The sequence below is a fragment of the Polypterus senegalus genome, chromosome 9 (genome assembly GCF_016835505.1).
Source record: "Polypterus senegalus isolate Bchr_013 chromosome 9, ASM1683550v1, whole genome shotgun sequence".
NCBI classification, from domain to species: Eukaryota; Metazoa; Chordata; class Cladistia; order Polypteriformes; family Polypteridae; genus Polypterus; species Polypterus senegalus.
Genome location: NC_053162.1, coordinates 9,790,364 through 9,806,239, shown reverse-complemented (window position 1 = coordinate 9,806,239; position 15,876 = coordinate 9,790,364). Strand labels below are relative to the sequence as shown.

At 45.6% G+C, this 15,876-nt stretch overlaps 1 protein-coding gene across 1 annotated transcript in view; it reads left to right on the top strand.

Annotated features, from left to right (window-relative positions):
• LOC120535107 (olfactomedin-like protein 2A) overlaps nt 1–15,876 on the top strand; it is a 132,826-nt gene that overhangs the window by 45,482 nt on the left and 71,468 nt on the right. The window contains exon 2 of the mRNA XM_039762692.1: nt 6,893–7,156. Within this exon, the coding sequence (XP_039618626.1) occupies nt 6,893–7,156 (264 nt within the window). The remainder of the gene's footprint in view (nt 1–6,892; nt 7,157–15,876) is intronic.

Genomic DNA, 15,876 nt, shown 5'->3' with positions numbered 1-15,876 from the left:
ACAGACTCAAGGCTGGCATTAAAGCAAAAGGTGGGTCAGCAAAATGACATTGACACACCTGGGGTGACCCTTTATTAATCTCAGTAGGTCTTGTTTTTGATTTTATTACAATTTTTTTGAACTGTAGCTGTGATGTCTTTCATTTGGATGTCAGAGGTTGCATTGAGTAAGTAAAGCTGGGAAGAAATATTAGTTTGTGTGTTGACATTTAAGGCTGTAAAGCAAAAAAAATGGGAATATTTCAAAGGCGGGGATTCTTTTTTAAACCCACTGTACATCCGTGTCTGTGAACTTTATTAATATTTTATTAAAATCAAAAAACATTCCATACACGTAAGTCAAGTTTAACAAAACTAGTTTGAAACAAATCAGCCCATGAGAAAGAGAGCTGGGTCAGCAGAGTAGCACTTTAATAATAGTAAAAAAAATAAATAGAAATGTGCCCTGCGGTGGACTGGCACCCTGCCTGGGATTTGTTTCCTGCCTTGCACCCTGTGTTGGCTGAGATTGGCTCCAGGAGACCCCCGGTAACCCTGTAGTTAGGATATAGCGGGCTGGATAATGGATGGATGGATGGAAAAGTATCCTCTCCCCTCTTTTTCTATTCTGTCTATTTTTATTCCATCCATCCATCCATCCATTTTATGTACCAGTTCAGGTTTTGGTAGGCAGCAGTGGGTACAATTCAGTAACCAACACTCATCGGGATGCTGGTAGGTTACATCCTGTTCTTCTGTTCTTCCATTGGTCCTTCCTTCCTTCCGTCAGTTTTAAAAGTGCCAGAGCTTATCCTAGCAGCACTGGGCACAAGCTGAGAGCCAGCCGTGGACAGGGCACCAGTACCTCGCCCAATGTCTACCATGACACTGCACTGGAGAACAGGGTGGTAAAGAAATTCCAAGATTCAGAATGCAAATCCATGTGTCATGTGCAACTGCTAAGTCACCCGACTACTAGCAAGGCGCTATATTCTGTAAAATACATTTGTATGAAGCTCTCACCCTTTAGCCTCTACTAGTATTCATTTATTTCTCAAGTTTCTGAAGTTCTGTACCTTGCAAGTTGAAATTCAGCGCGCCAGCCTATAAGTAGATGTTTCCACAGAGACTGCCTTGACTTTAAGGGGTGGGTAGGTGGGGGGTTTTGGTGGGCTTCAGGTCTCTGTGTACAGAAGTTTTGACTGGCTGATCCTGAACTGAATGAGGCCCTTCTCCTTGGCGACCTCGGCCTTTGTACTTGAGACGTTGCTAACAGCATGGCATGAAGTCTTCCCAAGGAGCCTGCTGGAAATCTGAGTGGCAGAGGGTGCCCGCCATCACAAAAGAAGCCGCCGAGTGCGGGGCACTTGAGTAAAGCCGTCCGTTCCTAACTTGATGGGCTAATCCGCTGCCGTGGCCTTTAACGACGTTTCCACTTGGTCGGCCTTCAATGGCGGCTCAGCAATTAGCCGGCTTCAATGAGGGCCTGTGTTGCGATTCCCTGCCTCACTTGACAGATCTGATAAGGGGAGAAATGTGTGCCTCTTCATTAACTGGATCTGCTGGCCCGACTGATGCAAAAATATCAGTCAGAATCAAGGGTCATCACTTGACCCCCTCACTTAAAGGGATGCGAAGACGTGACCTCTTAGGTTTTAAATGGCAGACGTGAAAGGGTAAGCCATGACCGAAAGATGAGGGCGGGTGTTGCTTTTTACGATGGGAAAAGTGTCAACACGAGAGATGAATAGGAAATGGAATGCTTGGGAGAGCTGGAGTTTGAAGTTAATAATCTGTGAGGCCCACCTCCTCCCCGCCTTCCTGGACTTATCGAGGGGCTCATATAACATCATTTATTTACTTCGGGTGGCATAGTGGCTTTGATTTATTAAGAAGCCTGTTTGGCATCTTCTTTTAGCCTGTAAATGATGTCTTCAGGGAAAACGGCACTCATTACTGCCACCTTGAGGTATTACATGGGGTGAACGGTAGGGGGCGCTCAAATCATAAGAGAACCCAAGGTGGCAAAAAGTATTAAACACTAGGGGGAGCACACGAAGGATAACTCTAGTACAGGGCCGTCTTAACAGCATTATAGGCCCCCCAGGCAAAGCAGCCCACTGGGACCCCCACCTACACAATCACTCACAGGAATAAAACATTAGAACACTATGGATGAGAGCAGGCCATTCAGCCCAACAAAGCTCGCCAGTCCTGTCCACTTATTTCTTCTAAACAAACACCAAGTCGAGTTTTGAAAGTCCTTAAAGTCTTAATGTCCACCACACTACTTGGTTGCTTATTCCAAGTGTCTATCGTTCTTTGTGTAAAGAAAAACCCTCATGTCTGGGCGAAATTTACTTTTGACAAGTTTCCAACTGTATCCCCGTGTTCTTGATGAACTCATTTTAAAGTCCACGTCTTGACCAACCTCACTGGACTAATTCCCTTCATTATTTTTCACACTTCAGTCAGGTCTCCTCTTCATCTCCTTAAGGCTCAGCTGTTTTAATCTTTCCTCATAACTCATCCCCTGTAGTCCCCTGGAATCAGCCTTGTTGCTCTTCTTTGGACCTTTCTCTTGTGCTGCTATGTCCTTTTTGTAGCCTGGAGATAAAAACTGCACCCAGTACAGGGGAGAGTCCCTAGGCTTTGGAAAACATCTTGCATCACCCTAGTCCCAAAAGTATCACGTCCTGGTGAGCTGAATGACTTCCGGCCTGTCACTCTGAGGTCACATGTGATGAAGACCATGGAGCGGCCACAGGTCTGCCATGCCCTCGACCCTCTGCAGTTTGCATACCAGGAGAAGGTGGGAACGGAGGATGCCATCATCTATATGCTACACCGATCCCTCTCCCACTTGGACAGAGGCAGTTGTGCTGTAAGAATTATTAGGTTTTGGACTTCTCTGGGGCCTTCAACACCATCCAACCTCTGCTCCTTAGGGACAAGCTGACAGAGATGGGAGTAGATTCACACCTGGTGGCATGGATCGTGGACTATCTTACAGACAGACCTCTGTGCGTCTCAGGAACTGCAGGTCTGACATTGTGGTCAGCAATACAGGAGCACCGCAGGGGACTGGACATTACTGGTGGTCTCCCTTCTCTCTTATTGCTTGACCTTAACTTTACTTGTGGACCCCCCTCTCTTATTGCTTGATTTTAACTTTACTGGTGGCCCCCCTCTCTCTTATTGCTTGACAACTTTACTGGGGACCCCCTCTCTTATTGCTTGATTTTAACATTATTGGGGACCCCCTCTCTTATTGCTTGACCTTAACTTTACTGGGGACCCCCCCTCTTATTGCTTGACCTTAACTTTACTGGGACCCCCCCCTCTTATTGCTTGATTTTAACTTTACTGGGGATAAAAAGCGGGATAAACATTGTAATGGATGACATGCAGGGACTGGCACCCTGGCAAGGACTGTACAAGGATCCTTACCCGTCTGGGAGGCCAGTGTGATGAAAGGACAGGGAAGACAACTTATTCAGGTTATTTTTTTCCCTCAAAACACTAAGTGGCAGCATCCCTGAGTTAAGGTACCTCTATGGGTACCCACAGGGCATGTTGGGAACTATAATCCCATGAAACAGCCCTGTTGGGTTCCATTGGGGCCTCCATGGGGGCACCGAAAGGATTAATGGTTCCTGCTTTATGGGACTTCTGCTTCCGACACACCGTCTCATGACACCGGAAGTACTTCCTGGCCCTGCATAAGGAAGTGGCTCTGCTTCAGTACAGGGGGTCAGAGTCGGGAGAGGTGCTGGACAACACTTGCCTGGAGGACGGAACAAAGAAGGAAGAAAGAAAGAACTGTACTGGACTTGACATTTTTAATGACCCGTAAAGATATTTTGTACAATAAATCAATTGTTTGAACCCGGGACTTGTGTTTTGTTAGGCTATTTTTGGGGTGCTGCAACACTCCTTTGATGTTAACATAATGAAAAATCAGTCACATGAACTGATCCTCTTGTCATACACAGTAGTCATGGCCGTCACTTTCATAGTACGAACAACAAAAGCAGACTTTCTTCCTGCACAAGCAACATGAAGCCAGAGGTAAAATATTTTCTTTCAAGACAGGCACGTGGCTTTTCTTTCCGGGCGGATGCTGCCGTGGACCGCAAATGATTTTCGTCTGAGTAAAGGCCGAGGCTCAGGAAGCTAATGAGGCGTGGAATACATCAGCGGGGCTGTGAGTCTCCAACCATCTGCATGCACTTCAGCTCCTTCATTAAATGTGACCCACTATAAGTGGATTAAAGGCTATCCCTAGTCAGGCCCTGGAAGTCAGTGCCACTGGGTTGTGCCCAGGTTGTCTGCAGCCGGCATAACCTCCTTCTTGAACCTTGACATTGATAGCACATTGACATTGGTATAGCTAAGACAATGAGGACACATACACAAGCAAATCTGGTGCTTCAAATGTCCTTGGTGTACTGTAGCTTATTAAACAGTGTCCAAAAAATAATGCGCAGTGCAAGTCAACAAATCCACCGTAATAAAAGGACAAGTGTCTTTATGTCTGTCCAGTTGCTGTGAATCTGTCATTCCAACCAATGGCACATCACAAACATTTGTAGCAAAAATAATGCCTTGTGTTGTGTTTCCAACAAATGGTGTATCAGAAACTTTAACTCTGTCTTAACAAACCCCATAGCAAATGGCATAGAACAAAGACGTATGAATTACATTTGTCATTCCAACAGATGGTACAGCAGAGTCCCATACCAAAATGGCATACAACAGAGACTTACAGTGCATCCGGAAAGTATTCACAGCGCATCACTTTTTCCACATTTTGTTATGTTACAGCCTTATTCCAAAATGGATTAAATTCATTTTTTTTCCTCAGAATTCTACACACAACACCCCATAATGACAACGTGAAAAAAGTTTACTTGAGGTTTTTGCAAATTTATTAAAAATAAAAAAAACTGAGAAACCCCATGTACATACTGTAAGTATTCACAGCCTTTGCTCAATACTTTGTCGATGCACCTTTGGCAGCAATTCCAGCCTCAAGTCTTTTTTTTTAATATGATGCCACAAGCTTGGCACATCTATCCTTGCCCAGTTTTGCCTATTTCTCTTGGCAGCACCTCTCAAGCACCATCAGGTTGGATGGGAAGTGTCGGTGCACAGCCATTTTAAGATCTCTCCAGAGATGTTCAATCTGATTCAAGTCTGGGCTCTGGCTTGCCACTCAAGGACATTCACAGAGTTGTCCTGAAGCCACTCCTTTGATATCTTGGCTGTGTGCTTAGGGTCGTTGTCCTGCTGAAAGATGAACCATCGCCCCAGTCTGAGGTCAAGAGCGCTCTGGAGCAGGTTTTCATCCAGGATGTCTCTGTACATTGCTGCAGTCATCTTTCCCTTTATCCTGACTAGTCTCCCAGTTCCTGCCGCTGAAAAACATCCCCACAGCATGATGCTGCCACCACCATGCTTCACTGTAGGGATGGTATTGGCCTGGTGATGAGCGGTGCCTGGTTTCTACCAAACGTGACGCCTGGCATTCACAGAATTCAGAGAATTTTGTTTCTCATGGTCTGAGAGTCCTTCAGGTGCCTTTTGTCAAACTCCAGGCGGGCTGCCATGTGCCTTGTACTAAGGAGTGGCTTCCATCTGGCCACTCTACCATACAGGCCTGATTGGTGGCTTGCTGCAGAGATCGTTGTCCTTCTGGAAGGTTCTCCTCTCTCCACAGAGGACCTCTGGAGCTCTGACAGAGTGACCATCGGGTTCTTGGTCACCTCCCTGACTAAGGCCCTTCTCCCCCCATCGCTCAGTTTAGATGGCTGGCCAGCTCTAGGAAGAGTCCTGGTGGTTTCGAACTTCTTCCACTTACAGATGATGGAGGCCACTGTGCTCATTGGGACCTTCAAAGCAGCAGAAATTTTTCTGTAACCTTCCCCAGATTTGTGCCTCGAGACAATCCTGTCTCGGAGGTCTACAGACAATTCCTTTGACTTCATGCTTGGTTTGTGCTCTGACATGAACTGTCAACTGTGGGACCTTCTATAGACAGGTGTGTGCCTTTCCAAGTCATGTCCAGTCAACTGAATTGACCACAGGTGGACTCCAATTAAACATCTCAAGGATGATCAGGGGAAACAGGATGAACCTGAGCTCAATTTGGAGCTTCATGACAAAGGCTGTGAATACTTATGTACATGTGATTTCTCAATTTTTTTATTTTTAATCAATTTGCAAAAATCACAAGTAAACTTTTTTCACATTGTCATTATGGGGTGTTGTGTGTAGAATTCTGAGGAAAGAAATGAATGTAATCCATTTTGGAATAAGGCTGTAACATAACAAAATGTGGAAAAAGTGATGTGTTGTGAATACTTTCCGGATGCAGATGGCGCAGCAGAATCCGGAACGAAATGGCATACAACAGAGACATATGCATTGCATTTTCCAGTCCAACAAGTGGCAAAACAGAATCCCTTATTCTTTGCATTTGTCATTCCAACAGATGGCACAGCAGAATCCCATACCTAGTGGCATACAACAGAGACATATGCATTGCATTTGTCATTCCAACAGATGGTGCAGCACAAGCATTTTTTTTACTACAAATGTGCGTAATGCACCATCTGTTGGAATGAGAAATGCAATGCATTTAACTCCTACATGCATTACAAAATACATTACAATAGATGATGCTCTGAAAACATTAACGCTCAGGTCTTCGTCATTACATTAATTTAAAAAAAGTGAAAAGTGATATCAATGTGAGGAAAGTGCCAAAATGGTGCATATAAGAAATGAGCTTACGTGTAGTGAAATGAAAGGAAGATTTTGTTTGTTTGTTTGTTTGCAGTGCCCGCTCACCTGCTGCCAATGTAGGCATGACTGTTCTCAGCCAGCTTTTTTCTTTCCTGTATCTTCAGGTGTTTGGCGAAGTGGACCAGGTGAGGATGACTTCAGAAGGCTCTGACTGCCGCTGCAAGTGCATCATGAGGCCCCTGAGCCGGGACGCCTGCAGTCGGGTCAAGGACGGGAGCATGCGAGTGGAAGACTTCTACACGGTGGAGACGGTCAGCTCCGGCTCGGACTGCAAGTGCTCGTGCACCGCTCCACCATCATCGCTTAACCCGTGCGAGAATGAGTGGAAGATGGAGAAGCTGAAGAAACAGGCGCCGGAGCTTCTCAAGGTAATGACAGTATTCAACACTATCCTAAAAATACTATTTAAAAATAAAGCTGGAATACCCAAAATCTGAGCCATAACCGTCAACATGCTATGTAGAAAGTGTAATATTACGCGGTAGTATTATTATTATTGCTATGTTGCTGCTCTTACATTAGCTGAAAACATAGAAATATAATGTCATCATGATCTAAAGTCCCAATTAATAACGAATCGTTCTATTAATGATGATGGTGGCACAGTGGTTGGCACTGGTGCCTATCCGCTCCAGAGTCTCTATTAAGCTTGCATGTGTCCCTTTGCATTTGCCTCACTGAAGTCACAGCCAAAGACATGCAGATTAGGTTAATTGGCAACTCAAAATGTGCTTGATGGGTGAAACATTAAGAAAAGTTTATTGACTGATTGATAAACCAGGGGTGTCTGTTGCTAAAGAATACCACATCCAGTAAAACAGTTATTGATTAATGGATATTGATTAATTCATTGTAATTGCAGAAAGGAGCTATAAAATGTAAGGACTGATTGATTATGCTCTGCCTGGTGCTGCTGCTGAAGGACACCATATAACAAGGGTGGCCCCCTCCGATCCTGGAGGGCTGCAGATTTTTGTTCCATTAGACTTCATTAGGCGCCAATCCTCGCCAAAAAATAAAAGATCTTCTTTATTTTAATGGCTTGTTAGTGTTTTAACTCTACCATGTCACTCAAGTTCATTCTTAAATCAGAGATTTTCTTTTCCCTTTCTAACGACACACGTATCATCCAAGTGATGTGAAGCCTAAAATGGATGAGTAATTTTCAGTTCTTCAGTTTCTCTTCAGTTTTCTTCTGAGTCCTTCATTAAACCAAACAAGGAATGATGAATACACACGGGTGGAAATGGAGACAAGCTCCATGGAGAACTGCTGCTTCCTTTGTCATCCATCCATCCATTTTCTAACCCGCTGAATCCGAATACAGGGTCACGGGGGTCTGCTGGAGCCAATCCCAGCCAACACAGGGCACAAGGCAGGAACCAATCCTGGGCCGGGTGCCAACCCACCGCAGGACACACACAAACACGGGCCAATTTAGAATCGCCAATCCACCTAACCTGCATGTCTTTGGACTGTGGGAGGAAACCGACGCAGACACGGGGAGAACATGCAAACTCCACGCAGGGAGGACCCCGGAAGCGAACCCGGGTCTCCTAACTGCAAGGCAGCAGCGCTACCATTGCGCCACTGTGCCGCCCTCCTTTGTCATTTGCCATCTTATTGTTAAAAAAGAGCAGTTCAAACAATGAATACAGCAGTTTAAGATGAAAATAAGCAGCGAAGGGCTCAAAATCTTAACAAGCGAGACCACGAAAATGAAGCAGAAAAATGTCACATGAGCAATAAGTGCTTCAGCGGCAGGGAATGATTTCACATGAAGCAATCAGTTTGGAACAAAACCTGACGCCACTGTAGCCCCCCCGGACCACAGACGTTGCTCAGTCCCGATTTAAAGGATTTGAGTGTTAGAGTGAGAGAAACCAGCCACAGTGGATGCACAAACCAGTGTGTTTCTTCGTGCCAGTCCCAAGCCCGGATAAATGGGGAGGGTTACGTTAGGAAGGGCATCCGGTGAAAAATTTTGCCAAATCAATATGCGGACAACAATACAAATTTTCATACTGGATCGGTCGAGGCCTGGGTTAACCAGTACTGTTAACCAACAGGGTGCTGGCAGAAATTGGGCTACTGTTGGCCGTAGAAGGAGAAGAAGAGGGGGGAGGCATGTCCGGAGGCAGGAGGAGAGGAGTAAAGTAAAGAGAGTGGAACTGAGGGTTAGAACTTCGAATGTCGGCACTATGACTGGCAAGGGGAGAGAGTCAGCAGATATGATGGAGAGAAGGAAGGCTGATATATTGTGTGTTCAAGAGACTAAATGGAAGGGGAGTAAGGCCAGGTGGATTGGAGGTGGATTCAAATTGTTCTATCATGGTGTGGATGGGAGGAGAAATGGAGTAGGAGTTATTCTGAAGGAACAGTATGTCAAGAGTGTTCTGGAGGTGAAAAGAGTGTCAGACCGAGTAATGATTATGAAGCTGGAAATTGGAGGTGTGATGATGAATGTTGTTAGTGCATATGACCGCAAGTTGGGTGTGCAATGGATGAGAAAGAAGATTTTTGGAGTGAGTTGGATGAAGTGATGTACAGAAAGTGGTGACTGGAGCGGATTTCAATGGGCATGTTGGTGAAGAACAACAGAGGAGATGAGGAGGTGATGGGTAGGTATGGTGTCAAGGAGAGGAATGAAGAAGGTCAGAGGATAGTGGATTTTGCCAAAAGGATGGACATGGCCTTGGTAAATACGTATTTTAAGAAGAAGTAGGAACATAAGGTGACATTCAAGAGTGAAGGAAGATGCACACAGATAGATTACATCCTATGCAGAGGAGCTGATCTGAAGGAGATTGAAGACTGCAAAGTGGTGGCAGGGGAAAGTGTAGTTAAGCAGCATAGGGTGTTGGTCTGTAGGATGACATTGGAGATCAAGAAGAGGAGGAGAGGGAGGGCAGAGCCAAGGATCAAGTGGTGGAAGTTGAAAAAGGAAGATTGCAAGGTTGAGTTTAGGGAGGAGGTGAGACAGGCACTGGGTGGCAATGAAGAGTTACCAGACAGCTGGGAAACTACAGCAGATGTAGTAAGAGTGACAGCAAGGAGGGTGCTTGGGGTGACATCTGGACAGAGGAAGGAGGAAAAGGAAACCTGGTGGTGGAATGAGGAAATACAGGAGAGTATACAGAGGAAGAGGATGGCAAAGAAGAAGTGGAATAGTCAGAGAGAGATGCAGAAAGTAGACAAGAGTACAAGGAAATAAGATGTAAGGTGAAGAGAGAGGTGAAGGCTAAAGAAAAGGCGTATGATGAGTTGTATGAGAGGTTGGACACTAAGGAGGGAGAAAAGGACCGATTGGCTAGACAGAGGGACCAAGCTGGGAAAGATGTGCAGCAGGTTAGGGTGATAAAGGATAAAGATGGAAACGTACTCACAAGTGAGGAGAGTGTGTTGAGCAGATGGAAAGAGTACTTCAAGAGGTTGATGAATTAAGAGAACAAGAGAGAGGAGGTTGGACGATGTGGAGATAGTGAATCAGGAAGTGCAACGGATTAGCAAGGAGGAAGTAAGGACAGCTATGAAGAGGATGAAGAATGGAAAGGCCGTTGGTCCAGATGACATACCTGTGGAAGCATGGAGGTGTTTAGGAGAGATGGCAGTGGAGTTTATAACCAGATTGTTTAATGGAATCTTGGAAAGTGAGAGGATGCCTGAGGAGTGGAGAAGAAGTGTACTGGTGCAGATATTTAAGAATAAGGGGGATGTGCAGGACTGTAGTAACTACAGGGGGATAAAATTGATGAGCCACAGCATGAAGTTATGGGAAAGAGTAGTGGAAGCTCAGTTAAGAAGGGAAGTTATGATTAGTAAGCAGCAGTAGAGTTTCATGCCAAGAAAGAGCACCACAGATGTGACGTTTGCTCTGAGGATGTTAATGGAGAAGAATAGAGAAGGCCAGAAGGAGTTGCATTGCGTCTTTGTGGACCTGGAGAAAGCATATGACAGGGTGCCTCGAGAGGAGCTGTGGTATTGTATGAGGAAGTCGGGAGTGGCAGAGAAGTACGTAAGAGTTGTACAGGATATGTATGAGGGAAGTGTGACAGTGGTGAGGTCTGCGGTAGGAGCGACAGATGCATTCAAGGTGGAGGTGGGATTACATCAGGGATCGGCTCTGAGCCCTTTCTTATTTGCAATGGTGATGGACAGGTTGACAGACGAGATTAGACAGGAGTCCCCGTGGACTGTGAAGTTTGCTGATGACATTGTGATCTGTAGCCATAGTAGGGAGCAGGTTGAGGAGAGGAGATATGCTGTAGAGAGGAGTGAAGGTCAGTAGGACCAACAAGACAGAATACATGTGTGTGAATGAGAGGGAGGTCAGTGGAATGGTGAGGATGCAGGGAGTAGAGTTGGCAAGGTGGATGAGTTTAAATACTTGGGATCAACAATACAGAGTAATGGGGATTGTGGAAGAGAAGTGAAAAGAGAGTGCAGGCAGGATGGAATGGCTGGAGAAGAGTGTAAGGAGTGATTTGTGACAGACGGGTATCAGCAAAAGTGAAAGGGAAGATCTACAGGACGGTAGTGAGACCAGCTATGTTTTATGGGGTGGAGACGGTGGCACTGACCAGAAAGCAGGAGACAGAGCTGGAGGTGGCAGAGTTAAAGATGCTAAGATTTGCATTGGGCTGACGAGGAGGGACAGGATTAGAAATGAGGACATTAGAGGGTCAGCTCAAGATGGACGGTTGGGAGACAAAGTCAGAGAGGTGAGATTATGTTGGTTTGGACATGTGCAGAGGAGAGATGAGGGGTATATTGGGAGAAGGATGCTAAGGATGGAGCTGCCAGGGAAGAGGAAAAGAGGAAGGCCTAAGAGAAGGTTTATGGATGTGGTGAGAGAGGACATGCAGGTGATGAGTGTAACAGAACAAGATGCAGAGGACAGAAAGATATGGAAGAAGATTGTCCGCTGTGGCGACCCCTAACGAGAGCAGCCGAAAGAAGAAGAAGATTGTTAGAGAAAGAGAGAGAGAGAGATAGCGCAGGACACCGAGCGCATGCGCTGATAGCGCGTTGCTGCACCCACCACCCGACAAACCGCCTGTATTGGGATCCCAGTGAGTGCAGCGGGTGACACAAAGCACCACACTGGAATAATGTGAGGTTTTTTTTACGGTGACTGACTCATAAAAAACATTATTTTTTTTGTCTTAGCGGCTGGCCCGCGTTGGCACCGGGTCTGCTGTCCTCCATGCACGTTTAGACCTGGCACCATCGAGAGTGTCCCCGGAGGGAATGTCTGCGTGCCCCATATCGTCCTAAATTCGATCTATCCACCGGCACTTCTGTTGGCCTCGTGGTCGCCGACCGCATGGGCAGAGACGGAGCGCAGTTTGCGCTACGGATGATACGGCCATACAGTCGGAGCCTGGCCTCATGTATCTTCCCTGCGATGAGCTTCCGGCGCCACGTGGAGGAGGCGATGGTCCAGCTGGCTGACAACAAGGAACAAGTCAATCAATGGCTCAGCTTGGCTAACGGCGATGGCTTTAATCTCACCAATGTCAGACGGATACGACCCGTCAGTTGGCTCCTACAATAGAACACCCCATCTGCGGTATCAAACGGAAATAGCAAATTACTTGAATGAAATTAATTAGTAGCACAAGCTAGCGACTAATGAAGACAATAGATAGAGTGAAAGCCTGTAACCACTGTGGCTCTCCAGGATCGGAGCTGGCCACCCCTGCTATATAAATTGATGAATGTTTATTGCAGCAAGGTGCCATATAATGTATATTGGTTGATTGATAATGTCTTGGTGGTGTTTCTGCTGTGGTAGCCAGCATAAATAGATTGATTGATTAGGTGTTGTTGCTATTACTGAAGAGCATGATGTAAAATAATCATTGATTGTTATTGCAGTAAGGCGCTATATCATGTAACTGTTGATTGTGTAATCATTACTCCGGTGCTGCTGCTGCTGTGGAATCTTTGCACACTGTAAATGAATTGATTCATATTACATTTATTTAGCCAATACTTTTATCCAAACCGACTTACAACGTTTGAAATACAATTCGTTCCATTTCTTTTCAAATTGGAGCAGAGGCAGGTGAAGCGACTTGCTCAGTAGCACCCAGTGTCAGGATCTGAACCCACAACCTCTGGGTTTGTAGTCCAAATCCTTAGTTACGGCGCCATTATGTTGGTGTCTTTGTGGAATATAATGTAAATTGATTGATTAATATTGTTCTTGTGCTGCTGTAGGATCCTAAATAGATAGATAGATTGATTGATTGATTAAATGTTGCTGCTGCTGAGGGGCATTTCTGTACTGTAAAATAATGACTGATTGTTATTGCATTGGTATTATTGCAGAAGGGTGCTGTATGAAATATTGATGATTAATAAAGCACTGGTGCTGCTGCTATGGGATCCTCCATCAATTGTTTGATTGATTAAATGCTGCTGCTGCTGAAGGGCACTCTATACAGTAAGATAATGATTGATTGTTATTCCAGACAGGCACTATATAATGTAAAGACTGATTGATTAATAATGTCCAGGTGATGCTGTAGGATCCTTTATAAACTGAGTTATTGATTAATTAAGTGTTGCTGCTGCTGAAGAGCCCTCAGTACTATAAAATAATGATTGGCTGATTGTTATTGCTTCGGTGCTGTTGCAGACGGGCGCTATATAATATAAAGACTGATGTCTTGGTTCTGCTACTGGGGGATCCTACATACACTGATTTGATTTGATTATGTGTGGCTGTTGCTGAAAGGCGCTATATAATGTAAAATAATGGATGACTGATTGTTATCCTGGGCGGCACGGTGGCGCAGTGGTAGCACTGCTGCCTCGCAGTTAGGAGACCCGGGTTCGCTACGTGGAGTTTGCATGTTCTCCCCGTGTCTGCGTGGGTTTCCTCCCACAGTCCAAAGACATGCAGGTTAGGTGGACTGGCGATCCTAAATTGGTGTGTGTGTGCCCTGTGGTGGGCTGGCAACCTGCCCTGTGTTGCCTGGGATTGGCTCCAGCAGACCCCCATGACCCTGTGTTCGGATATAGCAGGTTGGAAATTGGATGGATGTATTTTCTGATGTTTGCAGTTTTTTATTAATTTATTGTTTGTTTGGTGTCCTTGAGTGCTTAGAAAGGAGCCTTGTATATATAAAAGGTATTATTATTATTATTATTATTATTATTATCTGGGTGGGTTACAGCATCAGCAAGCAGCGATAACCTCAGGGTGAAGTTTCTACTGGTGGACCCCATATGCGGACTGGTGGCTCTGAGGCAATAGGGCTCTGCAGTGGCAATCAGAAGGCTGCCGGTTCGAATCCCGCAGATGCCAGTAGGGACTCTGCTCTGTTAGGCCCTTAACCTGCAACTGCTGAGCGCTTTGAGTAGTGCGAAAAGCGTTATATAAATGTAAAGAATTATTATTGTGCTTGCCAATGAACTGGTAATTGTCACAGACCCGTGCAGTCGTGGAATGGGAGCGCCCACGTGTCACACAACCCAGCAAGTGACGACTTTACATTGTATATAGCGCCTTTGTACGTTGAACTGCATGTGAAGTACAGCAGACTCAGGGTCACACAATGAGTGAGCAGTGCGGGTGGCACCAACATCTTTATGAGTTATGGCCACCAGACCACACCGCATGGCAAAGTGTCAAAGCCGACGAAAAGACAACAGAACAGATAATAATGTTAGGGGGGTCCAGGGTGGGATGTGCAGTTAAATCACTGAAGTCCAAGCCAGCGTTTCTCAACCTTTACGTATTTGCGACCCAAGTTTTCATAACAGTTTTAATCGCGCCCCCCCAACATTTTTTTAAAATGTAGATGCATATTTTAATGGGCGGCACAGTGGCGCAGTGGTAGCGCTGCTGCCTCGCAGTTAGGGGACCCGGGTTCGCTTCCCAGGTCCTCCCTGCGTGGAGTTTGCATGTTCTCCCCGTGTCTGTGTGGGTTTCCTCCCACAATCCAAAGACATGCAGGTTAGGTGGATTGGCGATTCTAAATTGGCCCTGGTGTGTGCTTGGTGTTTGTGTGTGTCCTGTGGTGGGTTGGCACCCTGGCCATGATTGGTTCCTGCCTTGTGCCCTGTGTTGGCTGGAATTGGCTCCAGCAGACCCCCGTGACCCTGTGTTCGGATTCAGCGGGTTAGAAAATGGATGGATGATTGTTATTCCTTTGGTGTTATTGCAGACAGGTTAAAGATTGATGATTAATAATGCCCAGGTGCTGCTGTAGGATCCAACATAAATTGATTGATTGATTAAGAGTCACTACGGCTAAAGGGCACTACTTTATATAATACTAACCGTACCCCGTGCCCGCATAAAAGTGAAACAGGACAGTGAGGAGGGTCCCGCCCGGCTCCCCACTCCTGCCGTCACTCTTCCCCGTCCCCTCAGTCCGCAGCCTCTGTCTCGGATTAGCGTGACTATATCGCTCCGGCAAGTGAACTGTGACACATGGCGCAATGAGAGAAGTCCCAAAATCAACCGGAATGTTCAAGCAAATTCTAGAAAAAAACCCGATCTAAATCCGTTAAGTAGTTCTCTCGTTCGCTAGATAAGTGGATGTAAAGTACACGCCCCGAGGCTGGCGCGTGAGTGAGGATGTAGCCCCGCTGCCCGCATCCTCTCTCTCGGATTCGTGAGAAGAAATTGCTCCTGCAAGTAAACTGTAATACTGTAACTGGAATATTCAAGCAAATTCTAGAAAAAAAAACAAAACGATCTAAATCCGTTAAGTAATTCTGTAAAAAGCAGACAGACAGACAGATAAGTGATTTTATATATATATATATATATATATATATATATATATTGTGATAGATTGGAGGCGCTGTTGTCCCCTTGAACCCTCAGACCATACGTCAGACACCAGGTAAAAGTCCAAATATAATTTATTTCCGGACTATACAGTGTACAAAGCACCCTCCTCTCCACAATACTCATTCAATAATAAACAATAATCAATTACAATACAATCCTCCAACTCTCCCAGACGTGTTGCCACCCTGCCACCCAGCTCAGCTCGTCGTCTGGGATTTCCCACAGTCCTTTATAGTACGTGACCCGGAAGTGCTTCCGAACCTTGAGTCCATA